At 40.0% G+C, this 20,756-nt stretch overlaps 2 protein-coding genes and 1 long non-coding RNA gene across 5 annotated transcripts in view; 1 reads left to right on the top strand and 2 right to left on the bottom strand.

The window, feature by feature from the left end:
• Positions 1–20,756, bottom strand: part of NXPE3 (neurexophilin and PC-esterase domain family member 3) — a 480,868-nt gene that overhangs the window by 91,955 nt on the left and 368,157 nt on the right. The gene's annotated exons all lie outside the window — the stretch shown is intronic.
• Positions 3,377–12,281, bottom strand: PCNP (PEST proteolytic signal containing nuclear protein). Of its 3 annotated transcripts, none has more exons than XM_062624776.1 (5): positions 12,145–12,281; positions 8,183–8,403; positions 6,688–6,762; positions 6,135–6,190; positions 3,377–5,181 (listed from the first exon to the last, which is right to left on the bottom strand). In XM_062624776.1, exons 1-5 carry the CDS (start codon positions 12,197–12,199, stop codon positions 5,052–5,054), a joined length of 537 nt encoding a protein of 178 aa, XP_062480760.1. In that variant the 5' UTR covers positions 12,200–12,281; the 3' UTR covers positions 3,377–5,051. The 3 variants fall into 3 exon arrangements, with proteins under 3 accessions (XP_062480760.1, XP_062480759.1, XP_062480761.1); XM_062624775.1 differs by having other exon boundaries at positions 12,109–12,214; XM_062624777.1 differs by lacking the exon at positions 12,145–12,281 and adding an exon at positions 11,733–11,753.
• Positions 16,064–20,560, top strand: LOC134166811 (uncharacterized). Its single transcript, XR_009966007.1, has 3 exons — positions 16,064–16,628; positions 17,174–17,307; positions 18,658–20,560. It is a non-coding gene; the product is annotated as an uncharacterized LOC134166811 (long non-coding RNA).

The following is a 20,756-nucleotide window of genomic DNA, read 5'->3' on the forward strand; positions in this document are numbered from 1 at the left end:
ACTTTGTTTTCACTAGAGACAGGATCATAAAGGAAGAGCCATGAATTTCTATAGCACTGGAAGTATGTATACATCTAATATCATAAGGGCCAGTCTTACAGCTGCTGCTGATCACATGGTGGGAACCTAGCACTGCTAGCAAATCTAAGTCTTTACTAGAGACCTGTTCTCCAGCAAAAGCATTCCATTTTTAGAAGGCAAGAGGCTGTAGGGCTGGTGGAAAGCAGGCTTACAGGTCCAGAGTGACTTTGAAAGGACTTTTCAGAAAACAACTGTTTATCTTGCAACTGCATGAGGAAGTTTTATGATGAGGGCAGTATTTCTTGTCTTGGATAAAGCACCCTGCCTTACAGACAGGAATATCAGTATTAACTTAGTCAGTGCTTTTATATGTGCTGTAGCCCAAGATCTTCCTGTTGCAGCCCTAAATTTTATATGTGAACATGACCATCTTAAGCATGCATCTGAGTAAGAAAAACAAAGCACAGCCTAAGATCCATGCTAGTTTTGCAATTACTCTTTGTGCTTGCTACTCTGTTCAGTGCCTGCAACTCTGTACAGTGGAGGTTGATGTCCATTTGAACATGGATGGCTACACAAAAGCAAAGGCAGAATTATGATTTTCAAACAAGTTACTGGGCATCAGCCAACACTTCATATGCAACTGCTGTGTTTACAGATTATGGGAAGCTGGGGGGGGGGAGGAGAGATAGTTATGTTTTTGACTTCCATTACCTTAGGTTAATAAACTTGTACTGCAAGGAAAACATAAACACAGGCTCATGTCAAAAAGTTTCAGCTGAGCTCTTACTACAGAACCACAAACACTTCATTTGTCCACCTGTCTCACTGGGAAATTAAATCCCAGGAACCAAATTTAAGAACTAAGTCACAAGCATAGCAAAAGCTTTTAAGACCTTGCTATGTGCCATTGAATCAAAAAATCCATACTGTGATTGCTGGCTGTGAGAGTCGCTGCCATGCTTCCCTGCTCCTCCTGGCCTGAAGAGTAGCTGTCATACATGTGTGTACCACAAAAAGCACATGCTGCAGAGTTTAAGGGTTTGCTTTGGTACCTAAACCTTGCTTGGACTCTCACCACTTCAGTCTTTTAAATGGAAGTTTATAACCCAAAATGTAACACACTAAACACAGAATTCAAGTGTAACAGTTTATGCTTCATGCTTTTACTCCTATGGGTAACGATGCATCTACCCTGAGGCAATGGCTTCACATCATTAAACACAGCAGCTCTCCTAATTCAGCACTACTTAGTTACTAAGATGCCAACAGATCAAAATTAGAGAACAGTAAGAGATCCATTTGTTAATAAAACCAGAGGAAACAAGGAAGGTGTTAACAGGATAAAGTAAAAAGTAAATTAATTGTCCAATTCTTACAGCATTCTAGTATCTCTTGGCAGAGGACGTAAGACAAATTATGGTGATTTTGGAATGCAGCTTTCCCTTCTGTAGCTTAAGGGCAGAACTACTCAGCATCCCTCAGTTTGTAACCTTATAATGAATTAAAACAACCCAACCTCTTCATGCAGAAAACCTTTTAAGGCTACTAACTACAAAGATAAAAAGCCTTCTGGAAATTCGATTGCTTTTCCAGATTTCTCATCTCGTGGCAGCCTACAAAGAGTTCTAGTTGCAACAGTGACTGCCTATAGTTTAAAACCTGTTTGGCTCTTCAGAAAGCAGAAGAGATCATTTTGAAAGCTGACATGTCTTCCGTATCTCCTCACAAAGCCAGCTTTGGTAAAGCCACCCCCGGCACACTCATGTCAGTTCTGACAAAGGGTGCTCCACAAAGCTGGCAGAGGCAGAGATGAAGTACAACCGGCCTGAAGGCAGCTGTGGCTGCTGCTGTGCTGGTCACATTAAGACACTGTAGTTGGTTATGTCAAAGTTGGCTGAATACCAATAGTTTTCAGGTCATCTATGACAGGGGAGTAAGCCCATGAAATTATAATAGCATCCACCAGTTACTTTGCAGATAGGCTGGTTGGGAACTTCTTCCTGCTGATCAAATATTGACCTGGAAAATCTGCACAGTGTACCCCCTAAACTTTAAAATGAATGAAATGAAGTGTGCAAGGGGCTCCACCCAGGAGTGTCTGACACACTGCCGTCAGTGGCTGGCAGCACTGGTTTGGGGATTATTTACTTACATTATTTTAATACAGTTAGCATGGAGTTTGGCTCCATTCGCAGCCCAGCAGGCTCAAAAGCAGCCTAGCTACAGGGTAACACAGAGAAGGCTACTGCCTACCTACTTACATCTTCATCTAATATCTTGCATGTTCTGCAAGCTGCTCAGGTGCTAAGCAAAGCTTTAGTGCTAAGAAAGCATAAGTCTTCTGAGGTAAACCTGCACAAGTTAAATGGGCAGACATTTCAACCACTGCTAGATACACACTTGCTGTGCTAAACAGGTAAAGGTCTCAGCAGATCTCCTGGAAGCACTTAAGATAGCTAAACCAAGCAGCCTACCCTGAGGTTTAGAATTTTTGAGTCACCTTAGAAAAAAAAAAAATAACACACACAAGACCACCTTCATGCAAAACCCACGGTTACTATAACAAAAGCCTGAAACTTCAAGTGAAATTGTAGCTAACATGTGCCTTGATGACACTTTTCCAATCAGTTCTTTCCTGCAAGCATCAGACATTAAACACCATCCTTGTAGCTGTAAGATAAGCTTGTGAGATACTTGGTCCTGAGTGGACTGAGGCCATCCTGATGGATTTTCTTCACAAAGCACTGAGGAACAGAACTCACACACTGAGTGAGACAGGATCCCTACTGAGATGTAAAAGCTGCCAGTCTCTCACAAGGTCTAGGATTATTTATTGACCATGTCAGTAAGCAAGATAAATATAACTTTTACTCTCTTACTTGCATGGAAGGCATTTCCTAGCATGTCTGCTGCTCTGTCTAGCAACATCATAAAGGATTCTGAAGTACAGGAAATTATGTTAACAGGAACGTCTACTTCAGCCAAAGATGTGGAAGGTGGTGGCAGTAGGTTGACTAAGAAAGAACAGGTCTCAGTCCTCCACTTATTCTTCCTCAAAGTTCCGTTTTGCTTTTTCCTAATACAAGTGACTAAGACAGCATCAAGCAACTACTAAGGAGCAAGATAAAATCGTTATTCACTGTGAATTACCACTATCTTAAAGGGATTTATTTTGACAAACATAATCACAGGTGATGAAAAGAAGTGAAAACTAAAATGCTTCATTTTGCCTCGCCTAGTTCCAGTAATGCCCAAATCAGTTTTGGAAGTCCTGAAAGTCAGTTCTGAGAGTATGTTTTGTTTTTGTTCTAAATAAACCAAAGATTTCTGCTATGACAAAAAAAAAAGTATTCATTTTTATGTTACGTTTATAACAAGTCTTTAAAGGAAAATAGTTACAGGTATTCAACAGCATCAGACTTCAAAAGAAAAAAGGTAACACGTACAATACAAAAATACAAAAAAATATTTTTTAGAACTTACAAACTCAAAAGTCTAAATAGTCAGAGTTTTCCTAAAATAATAATACTAAAACTAAAAAAAAAATACACTTCAAGATGCACTTTCCTTTCTGCACTCGCAGGTTCAACTTCAGCATTATGAAAGTTTTTAAAGGGAGAATGAAAGAAATTAACATATTGAATTCCATGACCAGTTCCAGGCTGGAATTAATTTAGTAGCCGGCACTATCAGGTATTTGAATTAAAAAAGAACTGTATGCTTGTTTGGAGAGAAGGGGTTGTTATTGCTGTTGATAACTTTCCGTTTAACTAGTTCTGCTTGTAAAATGGTTTAAAAATATACAATCTAAATTAGACTGAAATTTATACACTTGTTACTAGGTTTGAAATCCTACAGCACCATTCTGCAGTATGACACCTAGGAAATTAAATTGAGCAAACTAATGTCATCGTTGACAAGTGCTACAAAAGGCAGGTGGGTAGGAAAAGGCTGAGCTTCAGTCCTGAAGCTGACTCTTGTTAGAAGCATTAGGACTGCAAATACAGCAATCTTCTCTAACCTGATAGTGTTCACTGTGGTCACCAGCATCAAGGCATATTTTTCAAATGGCAAAACAAATGGGAAAGTGCATCTTTTTATTTTTTCATACTTAAGCAGTAAGTTACCGATTTTTGGTGTGGCTTTTATTCCTTCTAGGCATTTTAAAGAAAGAAAAATATTTCAACCAAACGTGAAGCTTAATGTACATTAGCTTGTCTTTTTGGTAGTGGTTTTTGTATACCACATGGAAATGCTAACAAGCACTACTTGAAGCTAATGATTTAAGAGGAGCACACTGAAAATACTGATTTACCTTTGTAGTGAATATTCTTTACAGACTGTATCTAATATACAGACAAGACCCATATCCTGAGGATGAAACAGGCCACAGAAGGTTACACATCCTGCATGAAGTCTTAAAATTAGAGCTAAGTTATCAGAGCCACTCAGAGCAACATAATTCCTAGTTTGCAGAGACACAACAAAAGGTGACTGCAGGGAGGAAAAAATCCAGGTTCTATTTCCTGCATAAGTTTATATTCAAATTAATAGTCCACTAACACTTCTAGCACAAGACAATGCTGACTCTCTTTAGAAGTATTGCAAAGAGTCAACTGCTTCTCCTGTTATAAAGAGGGAGCCAGAAGTGAGAATGCAAAAGGATTCAATGTTAACCTCATTAAAGAGACAGTAACCTTTTTCATCCACCTTAACTACTCATTGACCAAAACCAGAAAAACAGAATTAAAAAAAATTAAAAAAAAATCTTAAAAAGGTACCACTCCAGTTTCTTTATTATCTGTAACCTTTTGAAACTAATCACATCGAACTACAAAATTAGCAAATGCCTTGAAATCTGTATACAAAACATAAATTACCTCTAATTTCAAACTCATTTATTAGTGTACCCCTCAAACTCTTAAAAAAGTGGCTCCAAAGATAATCTTATAACATTCTTAAAAAAGGAAACTGCTCCTTTAATGTTACACCCTCCCCCCAAACACCCAACTCTCAATCCACATCATTTAGTTATTTTCTTGGTCATGGACATTTCCAAGATGAGATTTTATATTTCGTTCCCATAGCTTCTGGTTGTCAGAAAACCCATGCTTTCCTTTGTTGAAGGAATTTGGTCCTGCTGAGGTTGGCGTATCCCTGTAGAAAGTAAAACAAGATCAGTTAAGAAAGTCAGCTCAACTATAGCAGTTTGTGCAACATGACGCTAAAAGCACCAATTTCAGGTCCAACCTGCCACCAGAAACTACCATGCGTTTCCTTCCCTTACATCAGGAGTCCTCTCTATTAGCACCTATAATTTGGCCACAGAACTGATCTTTATGTGGCACATCAAGAAAGAGGAAAGCGATGGGTCAGCAGAGGAAGTGGGAGGGGCAGTAACTGCTGCTCTGAAGAATTTGTTAAAAGCACTACAAAATTGAGGATCCAAATTTGCTCAAGGAGAATAAAAATCCCATTGAACAGCAGTGAACCTCCAGGGGACTGACTTTAAAGGTGTTTGTCATGAGAGACTGCTTTTAAAATATACATGCTCAAAATTCATCCCTAACTTAGGTGAAGCCTCCTCTGAAAATACCACAAATGTGAGATGGTATAGGAGCAATCCTAAAATAAATGGACAAGCAGAAGAATTACATCGATTTGTGTTAAAAGCAAACAAGTTATTCTTTGTCTTTCTGAAAGAGGTGGTTCTGAAGTTGCACAGAAGTTTAAAAATCTGACCAGACTATCCTACTTCAAGGCAATTTATAAAATGGACAACTAGAAGGAGACAAAGTTTAGCAGCAAGCAGGAACTCCCACCCATTACCTTTCCAAGAAGAACACAAACTTCTATTTAATATAGAATCAATCTCCTCCTCAAAAAGAAGGCAAACAGGATTCAAAGTGCAAATGTAAATGTGCTACTTTAACCTACAGCGGAACATTTGAAAATAACTGTATTAACATTTTCTTGCTTCTTGAGAAAACCTTTTTGATCTTAGTCTACCTTCCTATATTTCTAAGCCATCTGCAAGATCTGACCCATGCTGCAGAAGGTATTTTTATGCACTCACACTTCCCCAAAACCACAGTTAAAAGCTGACCTACCTTCCAATATTCTTCATGCGCATCTTAGCTTCTGGAGGCATTTCTTCAGGTTCACTCTACAGAGAGAAAGGAGGTTAAAGTGTGGCTGGGCACTACCTTTTGAACATTTCAAATGCCTGACAAGATAAAGTACAGCCCTATGGAAAAGCAAAATGACTTAGGACAAAACTGAGGTTTGACATAAAGAAATGCAAGTTCCTTTGCTCACCTCTATGTAAGAAGGATCAGTAACATGACAATAAAATACTGAGCAAAACAGAAGCAGCATAACTTTCCTTCACTCCCCCTTTTATTAATTCCAAAGAAATCAACCATTAATTCAAACTATGTAGGCATCTCATTTTCAGGGAAAAGTTATCAGCACTTTAATGATTTCTTGAGCCAATGCAGAGCTACAAAGTTGCACATTCTTAAAGAGAAATACAGGAGATGTTTCTGGGTTGACAATCCCCGACATGTATGTAAAGAACCTTAAATGATCCACTCTCTCCAGCTAGCTCTAACCCACACCAATGGTACTTCAAGTTGTGTTGATCACTGGTTTATTACTCACATCTTCATCTTCATTGAAAGCTGCTGCTACGGAAAGGGTTTTTGGAGCAAGGGTTGGAACGGGCTCTTTAGGCTTCTGGAAAAAAACAAGTGCAAAGGTAAAATAAGTCTACTAACTCAAATAAGCTACCCTTGGTATTTTGGTAAAATGAAGCCAACATCTTCACTGAAACATGCAATGGTGTGGGGAGGGGAAGTGTTTTTTGTTATAGAAACAGGCAGATAACATAATATAGAAACAAGCGGATAACATTTTCTCTCTAATGAAAAAGGAAAACAGCTGCTATTTGTGAGAGACACTCCAAACAGCAGGCCGAGCCTTCTCATTACAACTTCCCATAAGCAAGCCGTAACTTTCTTGCACGCTGCAGGCATATGCAGCTACTGGAGCATGACATGAGCAATTAAATCAGAACCTGAGTAAGTTGTGATATTCAAAATTTCACTATGTCACTGTTTCCACTATTCTGTTGGAGTATTCTTATCCATCAATTCCAAGAAGATAAATATTGTCTTTTAACAAGATAACAGCTTTCCTGCTTAAAACAATTCAACATCAGTGGCTCAGAGAAGGCAGCTTTGTCCATTTTTCTGAAGTCTCAGCTGACCTGTTTGCACTTAGACCCCTGAATGTGCCCATCTGCAGCTCCCTCCCATCTCAAAGTAACAGAACATTCTCTTCATTTTCTGCAGATCTCTAAAATGCTGGCATTGGAGGTGCAAGCCTTTCATAATTATAGTTTGAATTTCATCCAGACAAGTATCTATAACATATCCATCCCAGCGCTATGTGGGAAGTGTAAATTAACTGTACTAAACAGAGAAGCAGCATCTGACTTGTCCTTGCCCAAGCTAGCAGAAGACTACTTCGATAGTAAAGACACGCATCAGATTCATACCTGAACAAGTGCAAGGACGTCTTATACTGGACAATAAAGGGGTTCAAAATTCTTAGAAACCTATGTAACAAAGCCTCATCTCTTGCATATAGTATAAATGAATCACACTATCCTTGTAAAGAACAGGCAAAGTCATGAAACATAGACTATACCTCCCCATGCTAAGTAAGATCTTTGGAGTGGAAGATGACTTATTAAACTACCTAGGAAAGTACTAGCTTTCCTGTAGCTTTAAGCAGGCTATGCAACGAAGCTCCCAGCACTCATTTCAAAGTAGCCTGTATAGTTTAACAAGCCTGCCCATTTCCCACAGGAAATTATTCCAGACCTATCAAATCTCATTACAAGATTATTCTGTATGGTCAAAAGATGTACAGCTTATTTCAATCAAGTCTTATGCTTCCTGAAACAAATGACCTGGTATTAAATTGTCTTGAAGTACTTACACAGGCATGACCAGCTGGCCCTGCAATGCTTCCTTAAACATTACCCAAGTTAACCTCATGTAATTCAAGGTTTTCCTTCTGCAAGGAAGCATCCCCAAATTTCCCCTTTTGCCTCAGTTTCACTAAAATTAAAAGCCCTCAGACAACTTACATTTGCTCCTAGTTTGATGGATATTGCAGATGCCTTCTTTGTTGTCTGACTGCCTATGGAAAATCCAAACTTGGACATTTTGGCAGGAGCAGGCTTTGTGGTGAAGTCTTCAGCTTCTTCGTTAGCTGCCCGTTTCTCTGCGCTGCGACTCGAACTTTCTCCTCCATTACTGGAAGAAACAGTCTTAGTTTTCACAGGTTTTTCTGCCTCTTCTTCAGGTCCTGGTGAAGTCGAAACAACTTACCAAGATGAGCTATTTTTACTGAGCAGACTGATGGGAGCAGCAACCTCAAAAAGCATTATACTTTGGGTGCAATAGGTAAGGTGTTTTTAGTGACAGCAGTTTCCACCAATGTACATCTAGTGGACAGCAAAACACAAAGAGAAGAAGAAACTGCAAACACTCCACTACTTGTCAAGAATTTCTTGTGTATGAGCCAGGAAAACAATCTTGAAGCACCATCTCTTTATTTAGTATGGAAGTCAAAGGTTATGTAGTAAATTAAATGTAGATGACTAAATCTTTTTAGGGTTTAAGTTGCCATAGATTAGCTTTCATAATTGAAATCCCAATTCCAAATCTAGAGTAGATAATCTAAGCTGCAATTAATTCTACTGAATTTCTATAAAAACACGTTCATGCCAGTCTCTAGGCTTGTCTGGCACAACTCTAAAATCGTGGAAGTGACTATAGTGAGGCCAAATTTCTCAATCATGTTTCAAGTCACTGCTTGTCTGCATCTCATCTGTAATATATCTGCCAAGCTCTGTTTGAGGAAGGAATCAGCACGAGAAAAACATATATATAGAGTTCATCTTTTCTGGTTTTGTTTAAAGTCACGGAAAACATAGCAGCGGAAAAATGATCCACAGAGAAAAAAAAAACCCACTCAAATCACATTTTCATTCCTATACACTTGGCTTCAGCTACACCAAGAGACAAAGGTGTCCCTGGTAAACTCATTCTAAACATACAAATGCTTCATCAAGAATATGTTTCTCTGCTGCTGCAATAAGCAAATCATTGCAGTAGCAGAAGGGGGTTAAATGCAGTGGGGAATGGACAGGGAAGTGCTCATGCACTCATCAGTCTAAGAAAAACTGGAGCTAGCACCAGTTCCTCACTGTACCAAGTGGAGAAGAGGACCCTCCATGCACAGCAAATTCAGACCATCAGGGAAGAAAGCTTTTTGTGCTGCTTTCTAACAGCAAAAACCTATTCAGTAAGATAGAGCAGTAGGAGAGTAGCTAGTCTGAACTCAAGGTCAACAAGATTGTAGCTCTGAGAAAAAAAAAGGAAGCAAACAAGAGGAGAAAGAAAAACTTGGGACACCATCAGTATATATTTTTCTGCTATTTCCCAAATCATAAGCAACAGAATATAACCTTTCTACCTCACTCTACCAGCTAGCAATGTAAGAAGTGATTTGAACAAAAACTGATTAGTCACCTTTGGAAACATAGCAGATCAAAGAAAAAACTCCAACAAAACACAAAACAAACCACCCAAAACCCAGCCTGCAATCAATTTCACTATTAAAAAATGGTACTAATCTGCACCACTAGAAATTCAACACAGAAAATATCGATATAAAAGTGATAAACAAAGGAGGAAAGAGACAAAAGCAAAATTTACACAAGTGACCTTGGGTACTGGTTTTCTTAGCACAGTTTCCAAAACAGCAGTCTGCAGTCCATCAAATCACATTAAAAGAATATTCAATTGCAAGTCCAGCCTACAGCACTAGAGACTGTAAGGTGATCCAAGGGCAGGTAGACAATTCACTACCCTTAGAGGCATTGGGACCATGGGCCTGAAAATCATCTTTTTCTAAGATAAAAGATTTCCAGCAGCCCATATCTCAGGTCACACTGTACCAGTGCAGGTCCCTACACTAATGCTAGTTTGAAGCTAATTAAACTACAGCTTACTTGTTTGGCTGCAAATTCCAGAATATTGCTAAGCCCAAGATGAAGCCAAATACAATTTACCCACATCTGTTTTCTTACCAAAATAATAAATAGCTTCTCTTTCAAAACCAGCTCCTATCTCCACTGCATTCTCAATGTTACTTCTATCAGGCTCCACTTAGGACAAACTGTAGACTGCTGAGAGAAATACTTGCTGAAGGAGCTATAAAAGGCATAGGACAATTGGGGTAGGTGGGGAGAGAGCCATTGCGCCATTCTATTTCCGCAGGGAACAGAAAAGCAGGCCTGTATTACTCATTAAACAGGCATCTCCCATCTCCCATGCCAATGCATATGTATTTTCAAAACATTAAGGCTTCTTTATAATTTCCTAGAGATGTTAAGCAGGTGCTACTTCACCTATGGAAAGCACCAGTACTATTTCAAAACTAGTCTGACTAGTGCTCTTTTCATGGACCATGGCAATAAGAAGCTGTCCTACTTCACAGATGAGTTTCAGTAAAACTACGTAAGGGGACAACTTTCACTGTCTAGGTGATTTAAGTGGCAAAGATTGACAATGCCCCATGGAGTGTGACCACTGGTGGCAGCAGGAACAAACCAGCCACAACTAAGTTAACTTTGGCTTTTGCCAAGATCAGTGGGGTCTACGTTAAACACTCTAAATTGCTTTCCAAAATCATCAGGGAGTAAGTATCCCTCCTTAGATCTAATGGACCAGAATTCATTAAGAACATGTTCCAGCACACCAAACAAGCAGACAAAGTGGTATGGATAACTGACAAACTGATACTGTCCAGTTGCTGTACTACTAATAAAAATAAATAAATAAAAAAGAACACATATAAAAACCCCCATTAAAGCCAAGACAGAACCAAGAGTCAAGAAACGACAAAAAATTTAGTATTATTGTTCATGGTTTAGGGATTATCAAGAATAACATTAACTGTTGAGCCTATCCTAATAGATTTACAAGTCTGTTTTAAGTTTTCAACAGATCAAATGCTCTCTCTGCCTACAGATATACTTAAAAACCCCAAACAAACAAAACCCAGAGAAGGGGCATGAGGATGATCAGGGGGCTGAAGCACCTCACATACAAAGGCAGGCTAAGAAAATTGGTTCTGTTCAGCCTGGAGAAGAGACGGCTGCATAGAGACCTCATAACAGCCTTCCAGTGTCTGAAGGGAGCCTGCAGGGATGATGGAGAGGGACTCTTCATGAGGGACTGCAGCGATAGGATAAAGGGTAATGGGTTCAAACAGGGGAAGTTCAGCTTAGATAAAAGAAGTTCTTTACTGTGAGGGTGGTGATGCACTGGAACAGGTTACCCCGATCTTAAGGTCCTTTCCAGCCCTAAACATTCTAAACCAAAACAATAAAACAGTGATAAAAAAACCCCAAGCCCTTAATATTTGCAATTTAGATTTTAAGTTGGGGAAGGAAAGGAAAGAAACATTATTAAAAATTCCAGGATATCTCACAGTAACTCATATGGAAGATGACAGGAATGTGCATAGTATAAATACCATAAAACCAAACAGAAAACATGCACATTGATGCCAAGCAAAAAAATCAAGATGCTTAAAACGACACAAGTAAGAACTATTCACCGTACTCATTTTTAAAAGGTACCACAGCTGCTAAAAGCTGGTCCTTAAGGCGTTGTTTTCATCCTTGCCGACAGCAATAACCAAATTTCTTGCAATACACGGCATAAGTACTCCGCGTATCTTTATTTTTAGTTTATTTTTCGGAAGGAAAGAAATAAGGCAAGGAGAAACCATCCCCTTTTCTAAAAAGATCCTTTAGGGCTAAGGCTAATCCTCAGGCCTGGGAGAGGGCAGGGCCAATCCTCCGCTTCTCCCCCAGCGCAGCCCCCTGAGGCTGGGCCACCCCCTCTACCCGCTATTGTCCGGCCCAGGCCTGCCCTGCCGGGAGCAGCATACCAAGATTCCCCCAGCCCTAGGAAACCAGCCCGGGCACCCGCCCACCCCGCAGCTGCGCGGCGAGAGGCACTACATGTTCACCTCCTGCGGGCTGCGGCCGATTCGCCTTCGCCCCCTCAGCTCCGCCGTCCGCCATCTTCCCCACCTCTAGCCTCCCGCGCTGCGCATGCGCACTCGCACCGCCGCGGCAGTCCCACTGCCCCCTCCCACCGTCCCCACCCTCCAAGGCGCAGCTGGAATGACACAGCCGGAAGTTGCGCTCTCTGCGCCGGCAGGACAAGTGGGTAGGCGGAAGGTGGTGCTGTGGCGCACGTCTTGTGGGGAGGCTCGCTGCGCTCGTGGATGCGGCGCCTGTTGAGACTGAATGAAAGGGGTATTGAAATAGGGAAATATAGGCTGAAATATAATCTAAGTAAATTAGTTCTGCTTAGTGATCATCCTTGTATATGATAAATGACCGTAGTTGACGTGGTTCTAGGACTTTGTAACCTTGCACAAAATTTATGGTAAGCAAAACAAACTAGCTGATGTTCAGGATGAGTTGTATCTGAGTTAACTGATAAGTAGAAGGATGGGGAGAAATCATTCAATTAGGTCAGTGGTGTTACTGAACTAATTAAGCTGGCATAAGCATTTATCTACTGCGCATGCTTCAAAGGCTGCCAGGACGAAAGTTCAAAGAACGGCAAAATGATGAAGATTGTTCGAAGAAGTAAACGACACCTAAACACCACTACCACATTTTTGTGCGCATGCGGGAGAAACTTTCTAGGAGAATGATGTAATGTTTAAGTAACCTCATGAGTATGCATGTACATAATGAATATGTACACTTAGTGAGTATTGTGAGGACCGATTGCTTAGCAATGCGGCAGAGACACGCTAGGAGGAGCAATCTTCCGTGTCAACCAGCGCTGCAATAAAGAATACCTGCTTGTTAACTTAAAACGTTGTTGGCGAGTTCCTGGAGATTTCTCCGAATCAATTTGGCACCCCGGATGGGACCCTCTCTGCTAGGCTGCAGGACCTGCTGAGGACAGAACTCCCTAGGGCCCTCGGGAACTTGACCTCTCGACTTAGATTGCTGCAGGAGCAGACAAGAATCATCTTTTATATAGCCTGTAAGATGCAGGAGGCATCTTACATAAAAACTAAATTGGTTTGGTAAGCGTACGCAAGGTTTGGAAGCCGCCTGTAAATCGAGGTAGGAAATCTCGTAGGTAAAGGCGTATACCCAGCTGCTAGTGTCCGTTTGGTATACACCTGCAAGACACAGGGGGCGTCTTGTGGTTTAGGCCCTGCAAGATGCAGGGGGTGTCTTGCTGAAGCGGTTATTGATTTTACTGGTATTTGACTTATTTTGTGGCTCGTTGTGGTAACGATTTTGGTATTGGCGACAGGATGTTGTAACTGTTATTGTTGTTTGATTGAATTTAGTCTCTGTCTCAAGTATTAATTGTTATTTGTTTGATTGAATTTAGTCTACGTCTTAAGTATTGTAACTGTTGGAGTGTGTCTTTGAGATCCCGTGTGTGTGTGAATGCGAAATTAATAATGGGAAATCAACAGAGTGAAGAAATCTTGAAAAAGAGTCCTTTAGGGTGTATTTTGGCACACTGGAAAGAACTGGAAGGGTCTCCTGGGAGCTCGGTAAACAAGAAAACTTTGATAAAATACTGTAATCAATGGTGGCCTTTAAGTACTTCAGAAGATAAGGAAAAATGGCCTAAAAAATGGAACTCTGAACTATAGGACATTGTTGCAATTGATGTTGTTCTTAAGGGGACAAAGAAATTGGGATGAAGTGATGTATGCAGATATGTTTTTCACTTTAAGAAACCACCTGGAGTGGCAGACGGAAAGCAAAATTAATATAGCTCTGCCAGATCCCTTAATTTTGGCTTTGGAAAAGGACAGGGAAAAGCAGAAAGCTAAGCTGGAGGATGTTGTTGAGCCTATGATACTGGGGAAGGCTGTTTAAAATTAAAAAAACAGACTAATCGGGAAGATAGACTGGAGAATTATGTATCACATGTACCTCCGAGAAGAACACCCTCTGCATCTGTCCTATCTGATATTGATAAGGTGGAAGAAGTTGCTGTCACTGGCAAGAAGCAGCAGATTCACATTCAGAGTTAAGAAAGGGTTAAAACAGAAGTGCTGTTTCAGAGGCAGGCATCTGCAGCTGTTGCAGAGCAGGGTGAGCAACTGTGAGGAAAAAAAAATAAAAATGGAAGGAGCTCACGCAGCTCCTGTGTTTAAAGGTATAGACATGATACAGGGTTAACCAATGTACAAGGGGGTTGTACAAGTGGGTTAGAGGAATTCGCTTGCTTAAGCAAAAGTATTGTCTGTACCTATCATACCTACTAAGCAGAACAAAGGCACTAACTATTGATAGGGGAAAGCAGACACCTGGTTCTGTTGACAAGGAAAAGCAGATGCCTCATTCTACTGATAAGCAGCTTTTGATAAGGAAAAGCAGACTGAAGAGGGAAAAGCAGATGGTTTATGGCTGGGACACCGACCAAACCCTTAGGCCATACGTGAAGACTAAAAGGTGAAAAGTTCAATAAGAGGAAGACTCGTTTACTTCATCTTGAAGACCCTTACCCACAGGAGGAAGACTCATTTACTTCACCTTGAGACCCCTGCCCATGACCAGAGGGGGCACTGCACAGGCACAAAGGACCTTCTAGCTCATTATAATATGAAGCTGGGATAGGACGTGAATATGTATAGGCGTATTGTGAAACCTTATGAATATATATAACTTTAGAGAATAAATGTAGAGGGAAACAACACTGAGGTAAGCATGACCTTGAGGAATTATCCCTGTGCGTCTCAGCACTGAATAAAAGGCATAACTACTTTACAACTTTAACGAGTTGTGGAGTCAATCCACGTATCAGACATATTGACAGACTATAGTCCCGAGGAGAGTAAGAATTTATCGGATAAATACAAACAGAAATAAAGGAAGAAGCATGGACAGCGTATAGGAATCGGGAACAGGTAAAGAAAAAGCTGGGTCGTGCTATAGCCACGGCTACAGTGGCTGCTTTGGGAGAAGTGGAAACTGGTGGAGGGACTGATGTGAGGGAACGAGGCAGAGGTAGAGAAGGAATGTCAGGCAGTGGTGAAAGAGTGAATTCTTCTCCTATGGGACGAGATCAGTGTGCATACTGTAAGGAATCTGGATGTTGGAAGTGAGACTGCCCTAAAAGGAATACCTACAAGGTAGCCTCAGTGACTGAGTTAGAACTAGGCTGACGGGGACCTGGGGAATGTATCCTACCAGATCCACTGGTTAAATTAAAGCTAGGAACTAAAGGAAATGAAGTGGAATTTTTAGTGGATACAGGAGCAAAATATTTGGTGTTGAGTCAGAGGGAAAAGAATTTGTTACAGTTGTGGGAGCTACTGGCCACCAAGGGGGGGGGAAAAACAAAGGGCATTCTTTCTGAAACCTTTAGAGTATAAATTGGGAAAACAAATAGGAATGCATAAATTTTTATACATGCCAAATTCTCAAAAAAAATCTTTATTAGGGTGAGAAGCAACATTTAAAGAAGGCAAAATGGAATTAAGAGTTAAAAATGATCAATTAAGTGCAGTTTTGAGTTTATCTTCAACAGAAAAGCAAACAGGAGGACCTCCCTGAAATAGAAGAAATCCTTAATCCAGGTATATCTGGGAGTATGTGCATCTGAAGTTCCAGGTAAGATGAAAAATTGCTTTGCCTGTTGAAGTAGAAATAAAAAGGGGGGCCTGCCCAATTAGAATAAAACAATATCCCTTAAAATTGGAGGATCAAAAGGAAATCAAAGAAATCATTGATAATTTTTCAAAATATAGATTATTAACTGAATGTGAATTGGAATATAATACTCCTATCTTGCCAGGAAAGAAATCCAATGGAAAAAGTTACAAGATCTCAGAGCAATTAACAGAATTGTGGATGATATTCATCCAGTAGTATCCTTATATCCAGTAATCCATATACCTTATTGACTAAATTGAATAATAATCAGAAGTGGTTTACCATTCTGGACTTAAAGGATGCATTTTTCTGTCTGCCCCTGGCCAAAGAAAATCAAAATTTATTGGCTTTCGAATGGGAAAACCCAGAAACAGGAAGGAGGACCCAGGTCACTTGGACAATGTTACCTCGGGGATTTAAGAACAGTCTGACCTTTTCCGGAAATCAATTGGCAGGAGAATTGGAATCCTGGGAAGCACCCCCCCAGACAGGCACTTTACTACAATATGTTGACGACCTATTAATTGCTACTGAAACTGAGAAAGAATGTGTTCAATGGACTGTAGAATTGTTAAACTTCTAGGACTAAATGGATACTGGGTATCTAAATTGAAGGCTCAAATAATTCGAACTCGAGTATCTTATTTAGAATATGAAATAACAGGAGGACAACAGAATTTGGAGCAGCTCGGAAGGAAGCAATCTGTCAAACACCACGACTATCCACGGTTAAAGATCTCCACAGACATTTTTGGGAATAACAGGGTGGTGTCGACTCTGGATCCATGATTATGGTGTTCTGGTAAGACCCCTATATGAGCTGCTAAAAGAAAATCCAACCTTTCTAAAAATGGACAGATCAAGCTGAAGAGGTGTTTAAAAGTTTAAAGACAGAACTCGGGAGAGCTCCAGCTCTTGGGCTCCTGGACTTGGACTATAGCTCTTTTGGCTATATTCCTATGAGAAACAGGGAATAGCTTTGGGGGTTTTGGCTCAAAATTTGGGACCTTATAAAAGAGCAGTGGCCTATTTCTCAAAACAGCTGGATGAGCCCAGTTAAGGCTGGCCTGGATGCCTGAGAGCAGTGGCAGCAGTTATCTTAAACACAAGAGGCCTGAAAATTTACACTGGGACAAAAGATTACCGTGTTAGTGACACACAAAGTATCAACTGTCCTAGAACAAAAAGGTACTCATTGGCTATCGTCATCGCGTTTCTTGAAATATCAGGCCATCCTGGTAGAACTGGATGATGTGAAAATTGTGGTCACTAATGTTATGAATCCAGCATCTTTCCTTCAGGAAATTCTCACCGAAACATTGGTTCATGATTGCTTGGCCATTATAGAGACAGTATACTCGAGCCGACCAGACCTGAAGGAGGAACCTCTGGAGGGTGCAGATTCGTGGTTTACTGATGGCAGCAGCTTTGTTAACGACAGTAAACAACAAGCAGGATACATCATAACTACAACTTCAAAGGTAACAGAAGCTAAACTATTACCCTCTAACACCTCAGCACAAAACACAGAAATAATAGCTCTGACTAGAGCCTTGGAGTTGGCAAAGGACAAACAGATAAACATATTGACTGATTCCAAATATGCTTTTGGTGAAGTTCATGCACATGGAGCAATTTGGAAAGAACGAGGACTTTTAAATACCCAGGGAAGACAAATTAAACATGCAATGGAAATTCTACGATTGTTAGAAGCTGTACAATGACCTAATGAAGTGGCTATCATACGTTAGAAAGGACATCAAAAAGGTAACTCTGATCAAGAGATTGGAAATAATTTGGCTGATCGTGAGGCTAAATGGGCAGCAGAAACAGAAAGAGTTGAGGTGATGTCCTTAATTTCTGACGGTAAACAGGTAATTGAGCAAAATAAACCTAGGTACTCTAAAGAAGATATGAAACTAACTGAAGACTTAGAAGGACAGGAAAATGAAAAGGCCTGATGGGCGAGTAGTGATCCCCTATAATCAATTATGGAAGTTCATACAAGAAGAGCATAGCAAAATTCATTGTGGAAGTAATGCCTTGTATAAACATTTAAACAAACAGATCATAGGAAGAAATTTCTGTACCATAGTGCAATTAGTGACAAAACAATGTCAACTATGTCTGAAATATAATCTTAAGACTGAAAATAGGAATCGGGTAGGGACAACTGGAAAAGGGAATGATCCAGGACAACAGTGGCAGACAGGTTTTTCTGAATTACCTAGAAAAGGAGGTTATTGATACTTGGTGGTATTGACAGATACTTTTTCAGGGTGGCCAGAAGCATTCCCTTGCAGGGCAAAAGTGATTAATGTGCTATTAAATGAAATAATATCTCATTTTGGGGGTACCAGCAACTATTTCCTCTGACCACGGTACACATTTCAGTGCAAAATTACTACAAGAAATCAGCAAGAAATTGGAAATGGATTGGCAATTACATGTCCCATATGGGCCTCAGGCCAGTGGGTAAGTGGAAAAAATGAATCACTTAATTAAATAACAACTTGGAAGGATTTGTCAAGAGACTAAGTTATATTGGTATCAAGCATTACCATCTGCTTATTAAGAATCAGAACAAAACCTCGGTCAAAGGAAGGAATTAGCCCATTTGAGATTCTATATGGAAGTCCATACCAATCTCAGTTTAAAGGGGAGAGCCTTCAAGAACTAGGAGAAGGATACCTTCAACAGTTCTTAGTAGACTTAGGAAAACAGTTCGAAAAAATAAACAGCAAGAGTGTTAGGGACCAGGGCCAGAGGTTTAGATTACCCTATTCATCCTTTTAAGACAGGATATAGGGTTTATATTAAGAACTTTACAGGTAATCCTCTTAAGGAGAAGCAGAGTAGACCATATCAGGTGCTGTTGATCACCTTCACTGCAATCAAGATAAAAGAGCAACCTGCTTGGATACATTACTAAGAATTAAGAAGGAGCCAGAACCAGAAAAACACCAGAACTGAGAAAAAGTATGGCACATTGAGTGTTCAGGACCCACACATGAGAGTACATCTATCATAATTTGGACTTGTATAATAATAGGTGTAGAAGCATGGAATCAAAATCTGTATCTGAGATTGATACAAAATGTTACCAGTGTCTTAAACAAGAGTGATTGTTAGATCTGTACTCAGCTACCTAAATCAGGAGAGAGACCAGGTATTCCTTTAATTGGCTTCCCTATCCCCTTTAAGACAAACTGGAATAGATTGTGGCAAGATCCTGTTTATACCAACAAGAGCCATACAAATTTATAGGTTTTAAGGATTCAAGCCTTGAATATGTCAGAAGTTAAATGTGACCACAAGGCAACATGTCAGTAGAAATTACCCATATTACAGCTGGGCAGTGCAACTTCATCTTTGAAAACCTTTAACTGGTTATTGGAATGTTCCTGAAGGAAAAGGGTGGTATTAGTTATGTGGAGAAAATGCCTAAAAGGCTTTGCCTCCTAACTGGAAAGGAACATGCACACTAGGAGTAGTGATTCCCGACTTTAGAGTAATTGACATTCATCCCTCTGGAACCTGGGTTTGTAGTTTTAATAAATAAATCAAACGAGGATATAATCCCATAGCAGAGCAAAACACTGCTTTTTTTTTTTGTTGTTGTTAGATAGCTTATTCCATCTGTAGGTTTTAGTGAATTAGAGAAAGTGATTGTAAATAGCAGCAATTGAGGAAATGGAAAATTGAAATGCTTATGCTATTCTAGCATTACAAGAAGAAATAACCAGCCTGTCTAAAGTAGCACTCCAAAATCGAGTGGCATTAAGTACACTGTTAGCATCTCAAGGAGGAGTTTGTTCTGTAATCAATGAAAATATTTTGTAAGGTGACGCAGGATGACACCTCGTGGTGATTTGAGGAAATTTGGGAAAAATTAACATCATGGGTACCCAGTCTCTCCTGGTTGAGAGAGTTATTTTTAACTGTATTAGTAATAATAGGAATGGGTTTGATTACAGATATAATGGTCGTGTGTTCCTTTTGGTGTTGCAAATAATCAGTAATGAACCAAGAGAACAGTTAAACATCAGATAGAAACTGGAGAATATTTTAGAAAAACTCTAGAACGGAATGATTTAAGAAACTTTTGCAAAAGAATTTGCAAAGGAATAGAAAAAAGGGGTATTGAAATAGAGAAATATAGGCTGAAATATAATCTATTATAAGTAAGTAAATTAGTTCTGCTTAGTGATCATCCTTGTATAAGACAAATGACCGTAGTTGACATAGTTCTGGGATGTTGTAACCTTGTAAGAAATTTATGGTAAGCAAAACAGAACATGTAGATAATCTGAAACTAGCAGATGTTCAGGATGAGTTGTATCTGAGTTAATTGATAAGTAGAAGGACATGGAGAAATCATTCAATTATGTAGTGGTGTTATTAAACTAATTAAGCTGGCATAAGCATTTATCTACTGTGCGTGCTTCAAAGGCTGCCAGGACAGAAGTTCAAGGAACAGCAAAGTGATGAAGACTGTTGGAAGAAGTAAACAACCCCAAAAGACCGCTACCACATTTTTGTGTGCATGAGGGAGAAACTTTCTAGAAGAACGATGTAATACATAAGTAACCTTATGAATATGCATCTCCGTAACGAATACGTATGCTTAGTGACTATGTAAGGACAGATTGCTTATCACTTGCACAGAGACATGCTAGGAGGAGCAATTCACCGTGTCTTCTGGTGCTGCAATAAAGAATACCTGCTTGTTAACTTAAACTTTGTTGGCAAGTTCCTGGAGATTTCTCCAAGTCAATATTTAACGGTATGTAGAGACTTATAGATGGACAGGGCCACGGGGTTCTCAGTATAAGGCACGCATGCAACCAGAGGGCCAGAAGTCTTCTCTCAAATCAATACCAGCCTTCCTCCTCTTGATAAGGCCTGAAAACAGCACGAGCTGTAGTGA

The sequence above is a fragment of the Pezoporus occidentalis genome, unplaced genomic scaffold, assembly GCF_034315485.1.
Source record: "Pezoporus occidentalis ecotype Australia unplaced genomic scaffold, CSIRO_AGI_Poc_V1 ctg271, whole genome shotgun sequence".
In the NCBI taxonomy this organism is placed as follows: domain Eukaryota; kingdom Metazoa; phylum Chordata; class Aves; order Psittaciformes; family Psittacidae; genus Pezoporus; species Pezoporus occidentalis.